This window comes from Pungitius pungitius, chromosome 14, assembly GCF_949316345.1.
Source record: "Pungitius pungitius chromosome 14, fPunPun2.1, whole genome shotgun sequence".
NCBI classification, from domain to species: domain Eukaryota; kingdom Metazoa; phylum Chordata; class Actinopteri; order Perciformes; family Gasterosteidae; genus Pungitius; species Pungitius pungitius.
The window spans coordinates 83,055-103,137 of record NC_084913.1 but is presented as its reverse complement, the minus strand read 5'-3'; the positions used below and the strand labels follow the sequence as shown (position 1 = coordinate 103,137).

Genomic DNA, 20,083 nt, shown 5'->3' with positions numbered 1-20,083 from the left:
GGAAACGAACCCCCCGGTCGGATGCCATGAGCCCGGTCGGAGTGAGGAAACGACCCCCGGTCGGATGCCATGAGCCCGGTCGGAGTGAGGAAACGAACCCCCCGGTCGGATGCCATGAGCCCGGTCGGAGTGAGGAAACGAACCCCCCGGTCGGATGCCATGAGCCCGGTCGGAGTGAGGAAACGACCCCCGGTCGGATGCCATGAGCCCGGTCGGAGTGAGGAAACGAACCCCCGGTCGGATGCCATGAGCCCAGTCGGAGTGAGGAAACGACCCCCGGTCGGATGCCATGAGCCCGGTCGGAGTGAGGAAACGACCCCCGGTCGGATGCCATGAGCCCGGTCGGAGTGAGGAAACGAACCCCCCGGTCGGATGCCATGAGCCCGGTCGGAGTGAGGAAACGAACCCCCGGTCGGATGCCATGAGCCCGGTCGGAGTGAGGAAACGACCCCCGGTCGGATGCCATGAGCCCGGTCGGAGTGAGGAAACGAACCCCCCGGTCGGATGCCATGAGCCCGGTCGGAGTGAGGAAACGAACCCCCGGTCGGATGCCATGAGCCCAGTCGGAGTGAGGAAACGACCCCCGGTCGGATGCCATGAGCCCGGTCGGAGTGAGGAAACGAACCCCCGGTCGGATGCCATGAGCCCAGTCGGAGTGAGGAAACGACCCCCGGTCGGATGCCATGAGCCCGGTCGGAGTGAGGAAACGACCCCCGGTCGGATGCCATGAGCCCGGTCGGAGTGAGGAAACGAACCCCCGGTCGGATGCCATGAGCCCAGTCGGAGTGAGGAAACGACCCCCGGTCGGATGCCATGAGCCCGGTCGGAGTGAGGAAACGAACCCCCCGGTCGGATGCCATGAGCCCGGTCGGAGTGAGGAAACGAACCCCCGGTCGGATGCCATGAGCCCAGTCGGAGTGAGGAAACGACCCCCGGTCGGATGCCATGAGCCCGGTCGGAGTGAGGAAACGAACCCCCGGTCGGATGCCATGAGCCCAGTCGGAGTGAGGAAACGACCCCCGGTCGGATGCCATGAGCCCATTTGGATGCGATGAGCCCAGTCCGGCCCAGGATGTCACGCCTTGATTGGGTGTTGGGTGGTTACAATGTCTCTTTTCAACCAACCAAGGACAAGGGGCTGTACCTCCATTCAAGGGTTGGCGTGTTAAAGCCCTTACTAAAGTCACCAGGGCAACACAACCCCTCAGAGCTTGGAGAGGTGAACTACTGGCTCAACTCTTGCAACGTCACAGTGTTGTGTACCGCCTGATAAGGTTGGAAGACCGAATACACTTTCCTTCGGACACGGATCAACCTTGAACAATTGACAGCATGGAGTCTGCCTGGAAAACCTTCATTGTGGCAGAACACCCTCCGTGGTACGCAAACCCAGATCAAACAGGGGGCTTCAAATGTGAATGCGTACCAGGACTGTTCGACAGCGTGGCTGAGTTGATGATGTGCAAGCAGCGGGACCTCTCCGAAAGAGAGAAAAGATACAAACCGAAAACCATCTACAAGACTATCAGGAGCATGGTGATCCGGGACTCTGACACTATAGAGCAAAAACCTTCGCGCTCTCTGCTGCTTGCTCTGATGGACCTTGTGGACATTGAAGGCGGAAATGACTTCGCTTCCTTGGAAAGTGGGGACAAGGCTGGGCACAAACACTTCCTGTTGGCACACGGTAACTACACAATGTTCTACATACCGAGTAAAAACCTGATGGGCTCCAATGGTAAGAAGGTGATTCCTGTCGTCACACAGTACTCTGAAAAGCACAACCTGGTCTACTCTGACAGCAGCAGGTCCATGATCGGAACTTACACGGTGGCTATCCCCTTTATCGGGAAGGATAATACAAAGTCCTACTTTGTGCAAGAGGTGCTGTTTGTCCCTGGACTAGAGGCCCTCAAGTTGCTGAAAAGAGTCACAGGAAACAGGTTTGACTTTTGGGACATGACCCTCGAGGTGCCAACGCATTTCACATCTCTCACCCCTGCCTTTCAACAAATTCAGCCCTTCCAGTTGCTGCTTACAAAGGTGAATGACCCGACCTTCCAGAACGGAAACGGCTCCCACGAGGAGATCCGCCCCATGTGCTGTGTAACAGGCACGGCCCCGACTAAAATGTTGAAGAAGCGCGAGGCAAGCATGGATTGTTTGACAGAAAACCAAGTGAGGTGCGACCTGAAGCGCTTTCTCTACGAGAACGGCGGCACCCGCATTGTCTACTTCAGAAGGACCAGCACGTTGCTCAACGGCAAGCGGGTGAACCTGATGCCGGTCGTCGCCCTGAGAGAGGGCCAGGATCAGGTCCCTGAGCTGCACGTGTCTACCACGGTGAGGTTCTTCAGGGCCGTGAAGCAATCTTGTGTCAAGGGCAACGGGGAGCCCGTTGGCTGTTGGAATGACACGCTAAAGGAATTGAAGCGGGACACGTTCACTGCTGGACCCTGTATGAATCAAGAGATATACAGTTTTGCTTTGGCGGCGTTCGCAAAACGCGTGAATCCAAACCACTGGTGCATTCGTCTACCCAAGCACGTGGAGTCCATGATCTCCGACCCCATCATGGTCGAGGTGGTGGAACTGGGCCTGAAATTGCTGGACAGCAACATACCCAATGCGTTCACAGTGGCCGAGCTGCTGTATTGTCCAATTGATGGAGTTCAAGAGTACCTAAAGGGCTTGAAACTGTTCTCCTCCAACGAGAAGGTGCACAATATGGTAGGAAAGAAGCACATCAGCATGCTAGATGAGCAGATTAAAAGGGACTGGGCCGCGTTGCAACACTGCGCCTACGGCTACGTTCGAAAGAGATACGGCAACCGTGGAAAATGTGACCAGGTCTCTGCGTGTGAAGCGATCTTCCGACATCAGACCCCGCGTGACGCGGCCAACGTCCAGAAAAAGTGGCACGCCCTCGTCAGACATGACACAAGCAAGATCAAGGACGGCGAGTTGGTAGAGCTTTACGCGACTACTAGAGTGCTTTTTTTAAAACTCCGCACGCATCACGTCAAACTGAAGAAATGGCTCAAGGGAGGAGAAGGCGAGCACTCTGGTCCACATAGTGGCTCATCCGCGCCGCACCCCCCCAAAGCCCAAGCTGCTACAGCGTCCAAGGCGTGTCTGGCCGGGGCGACTGGGCTCACCAGTGACAGAAAGCCTCTGATTGGTGTCAGTGGACAAGATCTCAGTCTGTTTTCTATCGCGACACCGGACTCCGTTCCGATTTCCACCTGGATCAAAAACCTGTCAACGCTGCTGCTGTGTGACCCCTGGTTGAACGGTGAAAACGTCAGAAGAGAAGCGGTCTGTGCTCTCCTGGCTTTGGATAGCACTCTGCTGGACGTAAAACACGACGGAATCCTTCGTGATTGGGTAATTGACAACCCAGTCGTTGTCAATGCACTCCAGAGGTACAGCTTACGGGATAGACTCAGCGCAGCTATTGTGGATCGCTCACAGTCTATGTCCACCGACAACTGGAGACTCAAAGTGGCTTTCTCTTTCCCCGGTGTCCGGTGTCCACCAAAGGGACATTGGGGCAAGGCAGTAGCTAACCCTCACAATAACGCGATTGCTCGTGAAAGCAATACGCATGGCAAACGGATCGGGAAGCAAACCATTTCACCGTCTAGCCCAGATAAGGGCGCGGCCTCTGATCCGGTCTTTGTGTCTGAGAGCGACAGAAAGGCCGTGTCTCCACAATCACAAGCGCGGCGTCCGAGTCGCCGTCAGATAAGGACCCACTGGTTGGACGAGGCAGTGGAAGTGAGCAGTGGGGAAGAAGACTACTCCGAGGATGAACCTCAGATCCCGGGAGTGGATTTAACTTCTTCAGCATGTAACACTGACAACGAGAGTCTCGACGACTACGACTACAACGACGAATTCATCAACGACGGACCTGTCGAAAATGAATACAGCAGCGAAGACGACGAGGAGGAGGAAGAGGAAGCTTTTTGCGCACAGGCAATGAGAAGGGCCAAAAAGGGTGCATGTAAGACAACTAACCATGGACACCCGCGTAAGCGTATTGTCCATTCCGAGACCGAGGGCAACGACGACCCCATCGCGCCTGCCTGCAGGGGCATGATTGACGATAGTCAGGTCTACAAGCGCAGGCTTCAATCTGACAGTGAGGAGGACGTGGGCGAGCCTTACGTAAAACGGCGACGGGTCGAGGAGAAGCGGCGCGTCAAGGCGTTCAAAGTCAAATCTGTGGGGTGCAGTGACCTGGAATGTAAAACTGGTGGTGAAAAACCACAAAGCACTCAAGTGAGGGGCGAGAAGGTGAAGTCGAAAAGGAATCGCAAGCTCGTGGACTCGGAAACCGATGAAAAGGGGGAGGCGCTTCAGAGGCGAGGTGCGCAGAGGGCGAGCGACGCTCGGACGATAAAACCCACTAGCCCTTTCGTCAGCGACGGCAGTTCCGAGGAGGAGGAGGAGGAGGAGAGAACACGTAACCAGACGCAAAAGAGCGGGCGTGCACCAAATCCGAAACCCCCAAAGAGAAAGCGCCCCCCGACGTCCCAAGTGGCACAACAGAGCGCTGGCGTTTCACAGCCTCGGGAGCGGAAGTCGAGCGGAGAGGAAGGCGAGGCGGCGCACGGGAGCAATCGAGCCGCCGCCGAGTACGGGGGAGAGCAGTGGGACCCACGAGGGGAAAGGCCAGCCAGAGAGACCGGTCTGAACCGAGAGTCCCCCTCGAACCGGCCTGTCGAGCGCAGAGCCGCCGCGGGGATGTCCGCAGATGACGAGGAATGGGACCGCCGCGATACGTCCGAGAGTACGAGTAGTTCTGACACTGACTCGGACACCGATGAAAAGGCGGCGGCGCTTCAGAGGCGAGTTGCGCAGAGGGCGAGCGACGCTCGGACGATAAAACCCACTAGAACTTTCGTCAGCGACGGCAGTTCCGAGGAGGAGGAGGAGGAGGAGAGAACACGTGACCAGACGCAAAAGAGCGGGCGTGCACCAAATCCGAAACCCCCAAAGAGAAAGCGCCCCCCGACGTCCCAAGTGGCACAACAGAGCGCTGGCGTTTCACAGCCTCGGGAGCGGAAGTCGAGCGGAGAGGAAGGCGAGGCGGCGCACGGGAGCAATCGAGCCGCCGCCGAGTACGGGGGAGAGCAGTGGGACCCACGAGGGGAAAGGCCAGCCAGAGAGACCGGTCTGAACCGAGAGTCCCCCTCGAACCGGCCTGTCGAGCGCAGAGCCGCCGCGGGGATGTCCGCAGATGACGAGGAATGGGACCGCCGCGATACGTCCGAGAGTACGAGTAGTTCTGACACTGACTCGGACACCGATGAAAAGGCGGCGGCGCTTCAGAGGCGAGTTGCGCAGAGGGCGAGCGACGCTCGGACGATAAAACCCACTAGAACTTTCGTCAGCGACGGCAGTTCCGAGGAGGAGGAGGAGGAGGAGAGAACACGTGACCAGACGCAAAAGAGCGGGCGTGCACCAAATCCGAAACCCCCAAAGAGAAAGCGCCCCCCGACGTCCCAAGTGGCACAACAGAGCGCTGGCGTTTCACAGCCTCGGGAGCGGAAGTCGAGCGGAGAGGAAGGCGAGGCGGCGCACGGGAGCAATCGAGCCGCCGCCGAGTACGGGGGAGAGCAGTGGGACCCACGAGGGGAAAGGCCAGCCAGAGAGACCGGTCTGAACCGAGAGTCCCCCTCGAACCGGCCTGTCGAGCGCAGAGCCGCCGCGGGGATGTCCGCAGATGACGAGGAATGGGACCGCCGCGATACGTCCGAGAGTACGAGTAGTTCTGACACTGACTCGGACACCGATGAAAAGGGGGAGGAGCTTCAGAGGCGAGGTGCGCAGAGTGCGGGCGACGCTCCCATGATAAAACCCACTAGCCCTTTCGTCAGCGACGGCAGTTCCGAGGAGGAGGAGGAGGAGGAGAGAACACGAGACCAGACGCAAAAGAGCGGGCGTGCACCAAATCCGAAACCCCCAAAGAGAAAGCGCCCCCCGACGTCCCAAGTGGCGCTGAAGCCATCTGTCGGCGCGGACCCCGGGGCTACCACGTCACTACAGAGCGCTGGCGTTTCACAGCCTCGGGAGCGGAAGTCGAGCGGAGAGGAAGGCGAGGCGGCGCACGGGAGCAATCGAGCCGCCGCCGAGTACGGGGGAGAGCAGTGTGACCCACGAGGGGAACGGCTAGCCAAAGAGCTCCCCTCGGACCGCCCTGTGGAGCGCACAGCCACTGCACGGTTGTCCACAGCAGATGACAAGGAATCGGACCGCGTTGATAGCAAGGGCTTCTACTCTGAGATTGACTCTGACAACGAGGAATACATCTATACTATGTGAGGTCCGTGATCATGTCTTCTTCTCCTCATCTGGCTAAAAGGAAGCAGCGTGTACCTGGACCCCAAAGTGCATGTATGATTCAATATTTGGAGCGGCTGGCTAACGGTTTGCGGCCGCCTCAGTTAGCGGAACCCCGCTCGCCTGAAGTACTCAAATGTACGTCTCGTGATCCACCTAAATCAAAAGAGACAAAGGTTTTCGTAAACACGCTCGATAGATATTTTCTTCGGAAATAGGAAATTTGCATTGCCAAACGTGTATGCTGTATTACTTTGCGACTGTGATCTGTGCATGACACAATAAAAGGACGTTTCATGAACCCTTGTAAAGTGTGTTGATTTGCTTGGTATGTTCACAGTGTCACGGGGCTGTTACAAATAGCACATGCTGTTTTATATTGGGGGAGCTCATACCTGTTTCCCCTCATAGTTCTCACCACACTATGGTCAGTTTCTCCTTCAGGAGCTCCAGTCACCACTTGTACAAAGTAAGGAATTGCTTAATTTCATCCGACCGACTGTGAGGGCGGGCAAACCACAAATAAAAGCAATTCACGCAAGGCAACATTCAATAGTGCCATTACGATGTAGACCGAGAAACAGGGCCACGGTAACCGGCTAGCAGCTTTAGCAGCACCTAGGAGAATGAGAAATCCGACCGGCCGTGAAAAATTGTCTATGTGGCAGACCCCAGCGAAATACACGCAAGGCATCACTCAATAGTGCGGTGGTACAGACCGAGAAACAAGCGCGCACTTGCTACCAGCTATGGCAGCTACCAAGACAGCGACTGGGCTGCCAGATGCTCACGTTTTGCCTCACAGAGAGGCAAACACATCAGTTGTTGAAAGTGTAAAAGTTCCTTCCGCCAGGAGAGTCTTATTTCTCGCCGTCGACAATAACATGTTGTCCGACGACGTGTCTGGTGAGCTGTCCTTCTGCGCGTTGTCACAATACGATAGGGCGGCATTTCAACTTCTCATATATCTCACATATTGCTGCAAAGGGGAGATCCTTCAGGTCACTCTGGAGAACCCAGATTTCTACCGCATGTCACCTCCTATCAGAGAGGATTTTGCTCACGGGCGCCTATTCTGTTTTATCCTGAACATGAGCAGCGAGGACACCACAAACGCTCCCTCCTCCCGCGGCGGTTCTCAGTCCGCGCAGGGCAATCTGGACGCCACGGACGAATACGTGTCGGGTAACCAGCTTCTTGGTCTCATCAACATGAATGTCGACATGAACGTATTCAGGGAAGAAGACGTGTACAACGGGTCCTCCCAGGAAGCAGACTCTGCGGAAGTGAAGGAAACTCTGGACGAAGCGTTCAACGCGTTCATGCGACTGCAATTGGTACGGAAGGGGGCATCGTCCCTCAACAACGCCATGATTGTCATGAGAGACGGCAAGGGAGACCTGGGCTCCCTGTTTGACTGGGTGGACATCTGCAGCGACTCACTTAATTCTAACCAGGTGGACAAAAAGACGGTCAAGGAACTTCAGGGTTCCATGTACACACCGACGTTTCAGCCGGGGAGAAAAGCGACGGTCTTACCCGAGCCCATTGCGACCCTAAACGTCAGGGTTCTGGAGAATTCCATAGGAAGACTTACGGACAGCGCGAGCACCGGGGAAGGAAAAGCGTTATTCCTATCAACCATGTCTAAACTCACGGGCACGCAATGGATGAAACATAAGGTCATGCATGCGTACAACGCAACCATGAGAGAGGACACTCAATTTCTGAAAAGGTTGAAAGTCTTCACCGGAGATCTTAGCGGTTCGTCAGACAGCGTTGACATCAGAGGACTCCTGGTATTCAGGTACTCTATGGAAAAACTAATTGATAGGGAGAGCCCCGACACGTTTGTAAAATCACTGATCCACAGGCACGTGCCCGTTCCGAAGAACCGCATGGACAAGGTGTTGCGGGACATCAGGAGTAAACGTAGGACGCGAGCGCTCGCCTCTTTGCTGAACAACGGGCGGTGTTACTGCAGGCGACGACGCGCGACGGAAGGAGGCGTCGCGTGCAGCGGAGAATGCCAGACCGCATACTCGTGTTTTTACAACTTGTCCGAGCACCACCCTTTCATCGTGAGCAAAGACGACCTCAGCTACTACTTTGCCCGCCTGTACCCTCATCTGGGTAAACTGGAGCGCCTGGGCAAAGAAATGAAAGTCAAGCACAAAGGAAGCGGGCAATTCGAGTGCATAGCGGAGATGGTCTTCAATATCCTGATCAAGCATCGGTTTTGCGCAAACGACTCGTTGTACGAAGGCTTGAGCGACCTGATGGACGGAAACGTGGGGAACTCAAGCCTTTCCCTCGGGCACAACCTCGCGGAGATCCACGAAGGGCTGTGGCTCGCGCCGGGGGATCGCGCCGAAACCCCAGACGAACCCGGCTCTCTGCATCCGTTGAAGGTGTATGACCACGCGTTGGTGCGTTACTTGTTCTGCGACAGCCTGCAAGTGGGCAGGTTGTTTCAGGTGTCCACCACGTTCAATTACATCATCGTCAACACTGCTCCCAGGTACACAATCGAGCGAATTATGCTGTTCAACGTCACCGGCCCCGGCGAAGGCAAGAGCTATGCGAATAACGTGCTGAACTACCTGTTCAGGAGAGTGAGAGGTTGCATAGAGACGCTGACGTCCTTCACCCCGCAGGCTTTTAAGTACAAGGAGAAGAGGAACGCCTGTGTAGTGATGATAGACGACGCGCACATCACCCACGAGAAGAACGTCAAGGCCGTGGACAGGGAGTCGAACGTCATCCCCAATACGTTCAAGAACCTCCTGGACACCAGCGTGCTGGAAAGCGACGTGGTGACGAGAGACATGGCCAGCGGCAAGGTAGACACTGTCAAGTACCAGGCTGTGCACAACTGCGGCTTCGTTTGGAACACCAACACGTTGGGGTTTGTGAGCAGCGCGTGGGCCGACCGCTGTCTGATCATGGAGTCCGAGTTCCCGGAGCAGGTGTCTCGTACACGTAGCACTGTGCAGATACAGAACACGGTGGAGAAACGGATGATGGAGCGCGTAGCCGCCGTGTGCCTTTACAGGCAGAACCTTATCCAGTCAGCCACCATGATCGCAGACTCCGATATTATGCAGTTCAGCGTGAGGTTCGACAGCGCCAGAGAGGCCTGCGTGGCCGCGCTGCACGCCAGCCACATTGTGTGCGCGGGAGCCGTCAGTCGCCGGGCGTCATTCTGCATCAACCAGCTGGTGTTTGCCGAGGCCTTGAAGTTGGCGTGTCACTTTGTGTTTGACATATGGATCCCGCCGTGGACCGACGTCCCGGACTGGAAGGAATTCCCCGACCTGAGGGGTTACATGCAGCAGATGAACACGAACAGACTGAAAGCTCTGAACGATCTGTCCTTTGGACAGATCTGCCTGGAGACTAACGCGGTCTACAAGCTGTGCACCGCGGCCTGTCTGCCGGACATCTGTCCCCGGGTTGTCGACATACAAGCTCGCTTTGCCTGCAAGGTGCTAGGGTACATCTTAACCCAGATCCGTGAGCAGCACCTGAAGACTAGTTTGAAAGGAGGACATTTGTGCATTTCGGGTATCGACGTGATGACGTTTCCCGAGACCGAGATCCGGGGCGGAAACCCTGTCGCGCACGAGATGCTCGTACTGTGCTCCATGTGCACGGTTCCGGCCCGTGAGACAAATCGCCTAGCCAAGAGGACCTACAAGCTGTGTACGCACAGATTCTCCCCCAACCAGAATGCCCAGGGCGCGAGGAGAGGCCACACAAACCTTAGCAAGCGAGTAGGGTCCGTGACGGTCCCGCACGAAGCGGTGTACGACATGCTGGCGCTGTACTCTCCCGGTTCCCACTCGGGCTTTTGGGATCAGTTGCGCGTCGCAATGGTCGGCGCTTACGAGAATGGAGATTTTGAGGACGTGAACGCCTTCGGCCAGTGGGCGAACGACGACGACGACGTCGGCGACGACGAACATCCTCCCGTTGCCACATTGACATTCACCCTGGACTTCAACAGTGACCCGGTGCGCTCTGTGATACTGGAGGCTACGGCGGCCGTCGAACCCCTGAACGAGCTCAAGTTCAACAAGTCCGTAATGGGCGGGGAGGTGTTCCAGTGCTGTGCGCCCTTGTACTACGGCGGGGTTATCAGAAGGGCCATGTCTCAGAATGCACCCAGGGAAGCTCACGACAAAAGGCATCAAAGAGAATCTAGACTAGGCCCGAGGGGCTCCTTCCACGGACCCAGACTCAGCGTGTACTCGACCGAGTACTCGGGTTTGCCCGTGAAAAACACGAGCTCGTTTTGCACCACGCGAACCGTGTATCACCAAGACAAGATACTTTTGAGAAACAACGGCCGTCATCGCGGTCCCGTAGAGCTGGAGGAGGACTGGGAGTGGAAGGATGCGGTGGAGGTGTTTGCCAAGGTCCACGGCGCTGACGTGTTCTCTGTGGAGACGTTGAAACGGGACTACGGCGTGACCATGACCGACGTGAAGGGCGAGCCGATAACCGCGAGGCCTCGAGAGTCGCGGAAACTCAGAACTTTGATAAGGACTCTCCGAGAATTCAACGGACACGCAGCACTCGCCATGAGAAACAGGGCGGTCCCCGGCAGCGAGATGCCAGAGCCCATTTCTCACGGGCGACCTCGAAAAGAGTGCCCCCTACCAAGCAGAACGGAAAATAAGAGGGCTCGGCAGGGCGCAGACTCGGCCGAAGCGCCGAGAGTGAAACGGAGAAAACGCACAGGGCTAGTGCACGACATCTGAGGGAACTCACTTGGTGCATATTGTTTTCCAATTTTAAACTGTTTGTGTCTATTTCTTGTCATCATCGTTGACATTTGGCTGGGGTTTTGGGGTGTACGACAGTTCACGATTGGTAATTTGAAAGAAACGACCTGGCTTGGGTGTATGAGTGCAGAGTATGATATGTATGGCAAGTACCAGGCAAATGCGAATAAAGTCTCTGAGTCAAGTATGTCTTTCTCTGTTTATTTCCCTGCAAGGTAAAAGAGTTGTCACAACATTCACATATAGCTCAAGAGACTGCCTAAAACGGGGCCAGAAATTTCTTACACCTCAGTTCAGTTGCAATTGGCGATGACCGAATGGCGTAACCACCGGCGCGGCAAAGAACACAGTGTATCCGGGCGCGAAGTTGCATCTCTTCGTTTAACGGAGGAACAAGAAGTATCCCTCTAGCCTAAGAACATGTAGTAAAGCCAATATGTTGACAAACGCGATATGGATCACACCACAAATAAGCCGCAAACCCAAGCCCTTGCAATTGGGGGCAAAGGCACTGCGTGTGCAAGCGGCAGCTCGAGGACTCGATTTGCAGAGCACGAGTTTTTTTTGTTCTTGGGCAAAAAAAATGGCGGTCAGAGGGAATCGACACGGACGGACCGCAAGCGGCCTTCTGTTGATATAAAGACCATTGATTTGTCAGCTTCGCATAGACTGCCTTGTGGACAAAACGCTCAATCGGGATATCCTTCACGATGGCCTGTAACAGTCGCAGCTCGGATCACCACGAAGCGACAACTGGTCCTGCCAAGATGTTCTGTGACGAGCCAGACGGCCCGCGTTCTCCGCCTTCGGAACGTCGCGTGTTCACATTTCCCAACTTGGACTTTGGCATGCCAGCAATGGGTACGGCGGAGCTGAGGCAAGCCCTGAGCCACCAATTGTGTCTGCACAGCACAAACCCCGCAAACGAGACGGCGATCGATCGCCCCGTCCCCGAGGAGCCGTGGACCGTTGAAACTTTCACAGACTACCAAAACCACCGGCTGGCAGCCGTGAGCTGGTTCGCCCACATCCTGCAAACCGAGTTTGTGTCCGACGAGAGCCGACGCTCCGTGTTTCTACCCTGTGTCAATGTCATGGACAGATACCTAACTGCCTGCGTGGACCTCGGAGAGGACCCGAGTCTGCTGTGGAAGAATATCGGTAACGTGCGAGCGGCGTGCCTGTCGCTCTCGCTCAAGATGCACAGAGGCGAAACGGTCGACCCCGTGCTCCTTTGCCAAGAAAACGCCTGGGTGACCAGAGCGCTGTCTGCAAACGGCCAGGGGCCCAGGATTCACGTGTCCGTCCTGGCAGATGCGCAGGGGACACGAGAGGCGGAGATGCGAATCATTTGCACGTTGAGGGGCGCGGTGTTTCCCGCAAACGCAGAGAACACGATCGGTATACTTTGCAAGTATCTGATCCTGGAACACCTCGGCGGACGAATATCGGGTGAGCTTCAGGCCGGACGCGGTCTCGACCGTCGCGTCACTACTGCGGCAGCCGGGCTTTTGTCAAAAGCCGCATTGGACGTGAAGCTGTCGCGCGTCGAGAGATGGAAATGCGTCGCCGCGTGCTGCCTGCTCGCCGTGATCGAGGTGTGCGCTTTGAGCACTGCGGAGATGCGCCGTCTCGAAAGGAGTCTGATGGCCCTCCTGGATGAGCTGAAGCCGGGCGAGTTCGCGCAAAGGGAGCTGCGGCACCTTAAGCGCCTGCTGACGCGCGGCTGCGTGGTGTGCAGCGGGGCCTTTGTCAACCGTATTGTGCACAGGTGCCTACTCAGGATATCGTCGTTGTCCTGCTCCGCGTGTAAGGCGTATCCCGGTGACCTCGCGAAACCCCGTGCGACCAAGAGCCCCTGGCCCGTAACCGCCTCAGCTCAGATCACCAAGAGGTCCAGGAGGAAACAGCAATTGGTCCCCGCTAAGGTGTTTGCCGACGAGCCAGACGGCCCGCGTTCTCCGCCTTCGGAACGTCGCGTGTTCACATTTCCCAACTTGGACTTTGGCATGCCAGCAATGGGTATGGCGGAGCTGAGGCAAGCCCTGAGCCACCAATTGTGTCTGCACAGCACAAACCTCAAGATATCAGAAGACTCCTGTGAAAACTTCAGTCCGTCACAAATCGACCATCTTGTCGATACTGCCACAGGCTCTTTGAGAATGGCGCTGGACGGTATTGCTCCCCTCAAAAGAAGAATGGCAACAAGAAGGAAGTTCGCGCCTTGGTATAACTCTCAAACCCGGAACCTAAAGCAAACTGTGCGGAAACTTGAGCGGTTATGGCGTTCCACCAAATCAGAAGGATCTAGGCTAACTTGGCAAGACAGCGTTAAAACATATAAGAAGGCTCTCCGTAACGCAAGAGCATCCTATTATTCATCATTAATCGAGAAAAATAAAAACAACTCCAGGTTTCTCTTCAGCACTGTAGCCAGACTGACAGAGAGTCACAGCGCTGTCGAGCCGTGTATTCCTGTGGACCTCAGTAGTAACGACTTTATGAACTTCTTCAATAATAAGATTCTGACTATCAAAGAGAAAATTGATGGTCTACTACCCCCAACCGGAGCCAACCCGTCCGCGGATGTAGGATCCTTGGACGCAGCCGTGGGCCCTGATACCTACTTGGATTGTTTCTCTTCCATCAACCTTGATCAACTGACTTCTACAATTTTGAAATCCAACTCTTCCACTTGTCTCCTGGATCCGATTCCAACTAAGCTGCTTAAGGAAGTTTTTCCGTTAATTAGCACATCCCTACTGGATATTATGAATCTGTCTTTGTTGACAGGACATGTACCACAGTCCTTCAAGGTAGCTGTAATTAAACCTCTTCTGAAGAAACCTACCCTAGCTCCAGAGGTGTTGGCTAACTACAGACCCATCTCTAATCTTCCCTTCCTCGCTAAGATCCTGGAGAAATCTGTCGCGAATCAATTATGTGACTTTCTACAAAACAATGCTTTGTTCGAGGATTTCCAGTCAGGATTTCGAATGCATCACAGCACAGAAACGGCACTGGTGAAAATTACAAATGATCTTCTACTTGCATCGGACCAAGGACTTGTATCTTTTCTTGTATTGCTGGACCTCAGTGCTGCATTTGACACCATCGATCACCGTATCCTGCTGCAGAGACTGGAACACTTGATTGGCATCAAAGGAACTGCACTCAGCTGGTTTAAATCTTATTTATCGGATCGATCCCAGTTTGTGTTTGTGAACGGTGAATCATCGAGGACCACGAATGTTGGTCACGGAGTCCCACAAGGTTCTGTGCTTGGACCGATTCTATTTACCCTGTACATGCTTCCTTTGGGCGACGTTATCAGAAAACACCGCATAAACTTCCATTGTTATGCAGACGATACTCAACTGTATCTATCGATCAAGCCAGAAGACACCAACCAACTTGTTAGACTTCAGGACTGTCTTGGAGACATCAAAACCTGGATGACCTGCAACTTCCTGATGTTAAACTCGGAAAAAACGGAAGTTATCATGATAGGCCCAGAGCGCCTTCGAAGTCAGCTGTCACGTGATACAGTCTCTATGGATGGAATTGCTCTGGTATCCAACAGCACCGTCAGAAATCTTGGAGTTCTCTTCGACCAGGATATGTCCTTCAACTCTCATATAAAGAAGACTTCAAGGACTGCCTTTTTTCATCTACGGAATATATCAAAAATCAGGAACTTCCTGTCTCAAAGTGATGCAGAAAAACTAGTTCATGCATTTGTTACTTCTAGACTGGATTACTGTAATTCTTTGTTATCAGGCTGCTCTTGTAAATCGCTTAAACCTCTCCAGCTGATTCAGAATGCTGCAGCACGTGTATTAACAAGAACTAAGAAATGGGATCATATAACTCCTGTATTAACTTCTCTGCACTGGCTTCCTGTTAAATCAAGAATAGAATTTAAGGTACTTCTCCTCACCTACAAGGCACTTGCTGGTGAGGCACCGTCTTATCTTAAAGAGCTTGTTACACCGTATTGTCCTACAAGGCATCTACGCTCCATAGATGCTGGGCTACTTGTGGTTCCTAGAGTTTTAAAAAGTAGGATGGGGGCCAGAGCCTTCAGTTATCAAGCTCCTCTTTTGTGGAACCAGCTTCCACTTTCAGTCCGGGGGGCAGACTCGGTCAGTTCATTTAAGATAAAGCTTAAAACGTTCCTCTTTGATATTGCTTATAGTTAGGGCTGGCTCAGGTTAGCCTGGACCAGCCCTTAGTTAAGCTGCTCTAGGCTTAGACTGCCGGGGGACTTCTTAGGACACACCGAGCCCCTCTCTCACTCTCACTCTCTCCTCCCACAATCATCCATGCTTTATTAATGTACATCACTAATTAAGCTTCTTTCCGGGAGTTTTTTGTGCTTTCTCGCCTAGCAGGTCTCCGTGGATCATAGTTTCGTGCGGACCCCGGTTCTGACTCCTGGCTCATGGCTCTGCTGACACCTGCTACTGCCATCATCATTACTTTAAATATGATTCATATTACTGTCATCAAAAACCAACATCTTTCTGCTCTCCCTCCCCACAGAAGCCTCTGTGGATGGTGGTTCGATCTGATGGAGGTTGTCCCTGCAGTGGTCCTGCCGTACACCTCTTCTGCTACTTGCAATTACTTGTATCATTTCAGTTAGAGAAATTGAATGTATTGTACATCTTTTACATTGTTGATTCTGTACACATGACATCCATTGCAGTCTGTCCATCCCGGGAGAGGGATCCCTCCTCTGACGTTCTCCCTAAGGTTTCTTCCCTTTTTTCCCCATTGAAGGGTTTTTTTCATATTTTGGGGAGTTTTTCCTGTGCCGATGTGAGGGTTTCGGGACAGAGGATGTTGCATGTGTACAGACTGTAAAGCCCTCTGAGGCAAATTTGTAATTTGCGATTTTGGGCTATACAAAATAAAATGAATTGAATTGAATTGAATTGAAACCCCGCAAACGAGACGGCGATCGATCGCCCCGTCCCCGAGGAGCCGTGGACCGTTGAAACTTTCACAGACTACCAAAACCACCGGCTGGCAGCCGTGAGCTGGTTCGCCCACATCCTGCAAACCGAGTTTGTGTCCGACGAGAGCCGACGCTCCGTGTTTCTACCCTGTGTCAATGTCATGGACAGATACCTAACTGCCTGCGTGGACCTCGGAGAGGACCCGAGTCTGCTGTGGAAGAATATCGGTAACGTGCGAGCGGCGTGCCTGTCGCTCTCGCTCAAGATGCACAGAGGCGAAACGGTCGACCCCGTGCTCCTTTGCCAAGAAAACGCCTGGGTGACCAGAGCGCTGTCTGCAAACGGCCAGGGGCCCAGGATTCACGTGTCCGTCCTGGCAGATGCGCAGGGGACACGAGAGGCGGAGATGCGAATCATTTGCACGTTGAGGGGCGCGGTGTTTCCCGCAAACGCAGAGAACACGATCGGTATACTTTGCAAGTATCTGATCCTGGAACACCTCGGCGGACGAATATCGGGTGAGCTTCAGGCCGGACGCGGTCTCGACCGTCGCGTCACTACTGCGGCAGCCGGGCTTTTGTCAAAAGCCGCATTGGACGTGAAGCTGTCGCGCGTCGAGAGATGGAAATGCGTCGCCGCGTGCTGCCTGCTCGCCGTGATCGAGGTGTGCGCTTTGAGCACTGCGGAGATGCGCCGTCTCGAAAGGAGTCTGATGGCCCTCCTGGATGAGCTGAAGCCGGGCGAGTTCGCGCAAAGGGAGCTGCGGCACCTTAAGCGCCTGCTGACGCGCGGCTGCGTGGTGTGCAGCGGGGCCTTTGTCAACCGTATTGTGCACAGGTGCCTACTCAGGATATCGTCGTTGTCCTGCTCCGCGTGTAAGGCGTATCCCGGTGACCTCGCGAAAGCCCCTGCGGCCAAGAGAACTAAATCGGAAAGCCGGAGCAATGTGTGATGGGGTATTACCTTGGCCTGCCTGTACTGTATCATGGTGACCTAATGACTATTGTGAAATAAACCTAATGTACCTCCTGCGCGTCTCATCTCCTTGTTTTTCCCAGTGAAACGAAAGCATGACAAATGACACACTGTGACACGATTGTTTGAAACATTTTATCAATCAGGCAAGTAAGATACATCAAGTGTATAGCGTATACAACCACATGACATGAGCAGAAGGCCATTCACTAGGGTAAACATAAAAAACAACAACTTCACTCAGAAATGCAGAATATAGAGAGTGCCTCTCTCTCTCTCTCTCTCTCTCTCTCTCTCTCTCTCTCTCTCTCTCTCTCTCTCTCTCTCGCTCTCTCTCTCTCATACATACATGCGTGTATGTATCGGTTTATGTTTGGAGGCCGGGGATGTGTGCGTGTGTGTGATAGAGCTAGGGGAGAACGTCCGTCGCGGCACTCTGGTGCCTATTGCCAATTCTCAATCAAGGCGGAACTCACAGGGGTTGTTGAGAGCCTTTTGGGTACTTAAGACACACTCGAACCACAGCTCATAGCAGCTCACAACTTGCAGACCGGGAATGTCGCAAAGCCCGCGTGGTACCAACGATGTCGCCGACGAGGGCAGTGAACTCTCCGTTGCGGGGCGGCGAGCGGGAGACGATGTCGTGAACGGTGAGACACGACAACTCATCGCAGGGTGTCTCGCGGAATACACCACTGCTGTGGTGCGGGTTCCGCGGAGTGAAAGCAAAGCTCTGTCGACGATGAAAAGAGTCGTAGGTGATCTGTTGACGAAACACACCTTTGCATTCAATGGTAGGTGTACCAGCAGCAATAGTCGTTGTGAGCAACACCGTTGCTACCCAAAAGATTGTAACGACCCTCTAATCGCACCCCATTAAGGTATGGTCTCGAAGGCCTCATCGATTGACCAAGGAAAAGACGCAAAGTGCATTGGTGCGGTGGCCGATTACCTCTTTGCAGACGGTGTCACCAACTGGAGCCGAGTGGCAGCCCTGGTAGCTTTCGGGTCTACACTGTGTCAGCAGGCGGCCGACGGGGACAGGGGGGACCGCGTGAAGCTGGTAGGGGATGAGATATCGACATACCTGCTGACTAACCAAAAGACGTGGCTGGAGGATAACGACTCGTGGGTGAGTTCACATCGCGGCTAAATGTCACAATGTGAGACGTGTCACACCCTGTCGTGTTGCAAGGACGATTGCCCGCGCAGTAAACCGGCGACTTGGCCCACATTCCTAAATCGGTGCTAATGTCTATTTCCAATGCTTTTCAGAACGGATTCGTGGAGTTCTTTCGAACAACGGACCCTGAGTACACATCGAGCAGCGCAGTGGTGACCTTCGCTAAGTATCTCGTTGTTGGCGTAACACTGACCCTGTTGATCAGACTACTGACTGAGACGACAGTTTTTAAAGGAGCCTGATATGCGCTGCACACGTTCTACGGTCATTTTCTGCACGCATTTGCTTGGAAGGTTTTAATGAAACTGTAATAAACATTCCAACAGAGTGACTTGAGTCCCGTGTGAATTTTCAACAAGATGTTTATTTCCTAGGTAACATTTTATACAACAACATAAAAGTTACAGAAGTCTTGCAAGCATCAGGAGATCATCATTTATGACGCCGTCGGCGGTGGTCCCGGGTGACCTTTCCTCGGGACAAAGGTTCTCGCCTCGGTCGGTTAACCAAGGCAAGAACTTTTGCAGGTTCTCTGTGTCAGTCAAATCACTCTCACTTTCGGAAAAATCCATCAAGAAGTCATTAAAGGGAACGAGCTTCTCCGTCCGCTCCTTAGAGACCACAAACTGCACTCTATTAGTCTGTGAGCGGCTCTGCATCTCGTGGCATTCCAGTGAGCGTTCGGATTTGATTTGTGTGAACTCATAGTCGTTGTTGACACTTGCATTCAGCAAATCTGGGTCCTTGCGCTGGACGATGTCCGAAACCGAAGGCGGCTCTTCACGGGCAATCCTCTCTTCCGCCTTGATTGAGTCACCCCAGACGGCATCCAGGGCACGCGTCCAGTACAGCAGAGGGTCTGAGTCTGGCAACGTAGACGTTTGAAATCTCGCGGCCCCCGCAGGTGTCACAACACCAAGTCCTCTCAAGACGTGGAAAACGTCGTACACCTTCCGCTGCGAAATATTGAATCTTTTAGCCAAGCTGACTACACGAAACACACCCGGGTTTTCGCGAACATGCTGGTAAATGACTCCCATACCGCTGGCAGCGGCCAGGCAGTCGTCTCTCGATCTCGGCGACAGATCCCATTGTGCCACGAGTCCATTTAGCTTACTGATTTCGTTGGTTCTAGTCAGAAGCCCAACGTCTTCCAGCGCGTAAAGGGCCGAGAGCATCCTGGCCTCAGCCCCCCTGTCCCGTGGCAGGAACACAGTGCCAAGCATGTCGGGGACCGCATCAAAAGAGTGCAACTTCCCTAGAATCCCCTGAGTGACTACGGTCAGAAGCGGAGTAGGATGATCCCGTGAATGAGGCATGACTCTTCCGGTTACACCGAGCCGGCTTGACTTAGCTGTACGGATATCGCTCAGAGCGTTTTTCACGGGGAGGACCCGTCTTCGACTGCGCTCTGAGAGCTCTAAGGGGGAGGGGGGCGTATTTAACCAACCTCACATCCTGGCTGAGGTCGGATGATTCAACCCGGGTCTGAGAATCTAGCCGTGGCTGAATATTGAGGTATTGAGGTAATGTCCCCGCGCGTCATTGTCTCCCCGGCGCTCAATCCTTCGTCATAACGGAATGGAGAACTACCTGAAATGTGCAGTCGTCGGCCGAGGCACCTATGGAACCGTGTACAAAGCAAAGTGTCTGATAACCGGAGAGATGTGTGCCGTAAAGTATCACAACTTGGGCGTAGATGATACGACCGTGAGAGAACTCTCCTGTCTCGCCGCGTTGAGAGGTCACCCGCACGTCATCCGGATGCAAGATTGTTTTGTAGACAACGGGAAAATAGCCATGGTCATGCCGTACGTACC

The 20,083-nt window shown here is 54.1% G+C and overlaps 1 protein-coding gene across 1 annotated transcript; it reads left to right on the top strand.

Annotated features, from left to right (window-relative positions):
• The first annotated feature begins 17,636 nt into the window (after nt 1–17,636).
• On the top strand, nt 17,637–19,525 carry LOC119205177 (induced myeloid leukemia cell differentiation protein Mcl-1-like). The gene is made up of 4 exons (XM_037457360.2): nt 17,637–17,874; nt 17,962–18,212; nt 18,356–18,429; nt 19,399–19,525. Exons 1-4 carry the CDS (start codon nt 17,637–17,639, stop codon nt 19,523–19,525), a joined length of 690 nt encoding a protein of 229 aa, XP_037313257.2.
• The last annotated feature ends 558 nt before the right edge of the window (nt 19,526–20,083 follow it).

Bases quoted from the DNA above. Each gene is read 5' to 3' on its own strand.
- LOC119205177 (XM_037457360.2), top strand. From the start codon at position 17,637: ATGTCGCAAAGCCCGCGTGGTACCAACGATGTCGCCGACGAGGGCAGT. The intron at 17,875-17,961 runs GTAGGTGTACCA...CACCCCATTAAG, and splicing joins ACACACCTTTGCATTCAATG to GTATGGTCTCGAAGGCCTCA. The intron at 18,430-19,398 runs GTATCTCGTTGT...CGTTGGTTCTAG, and splicing joins GCAGTGGTGACCTTCGCTAA to TCAGAAGCCCAACGTCTTCC.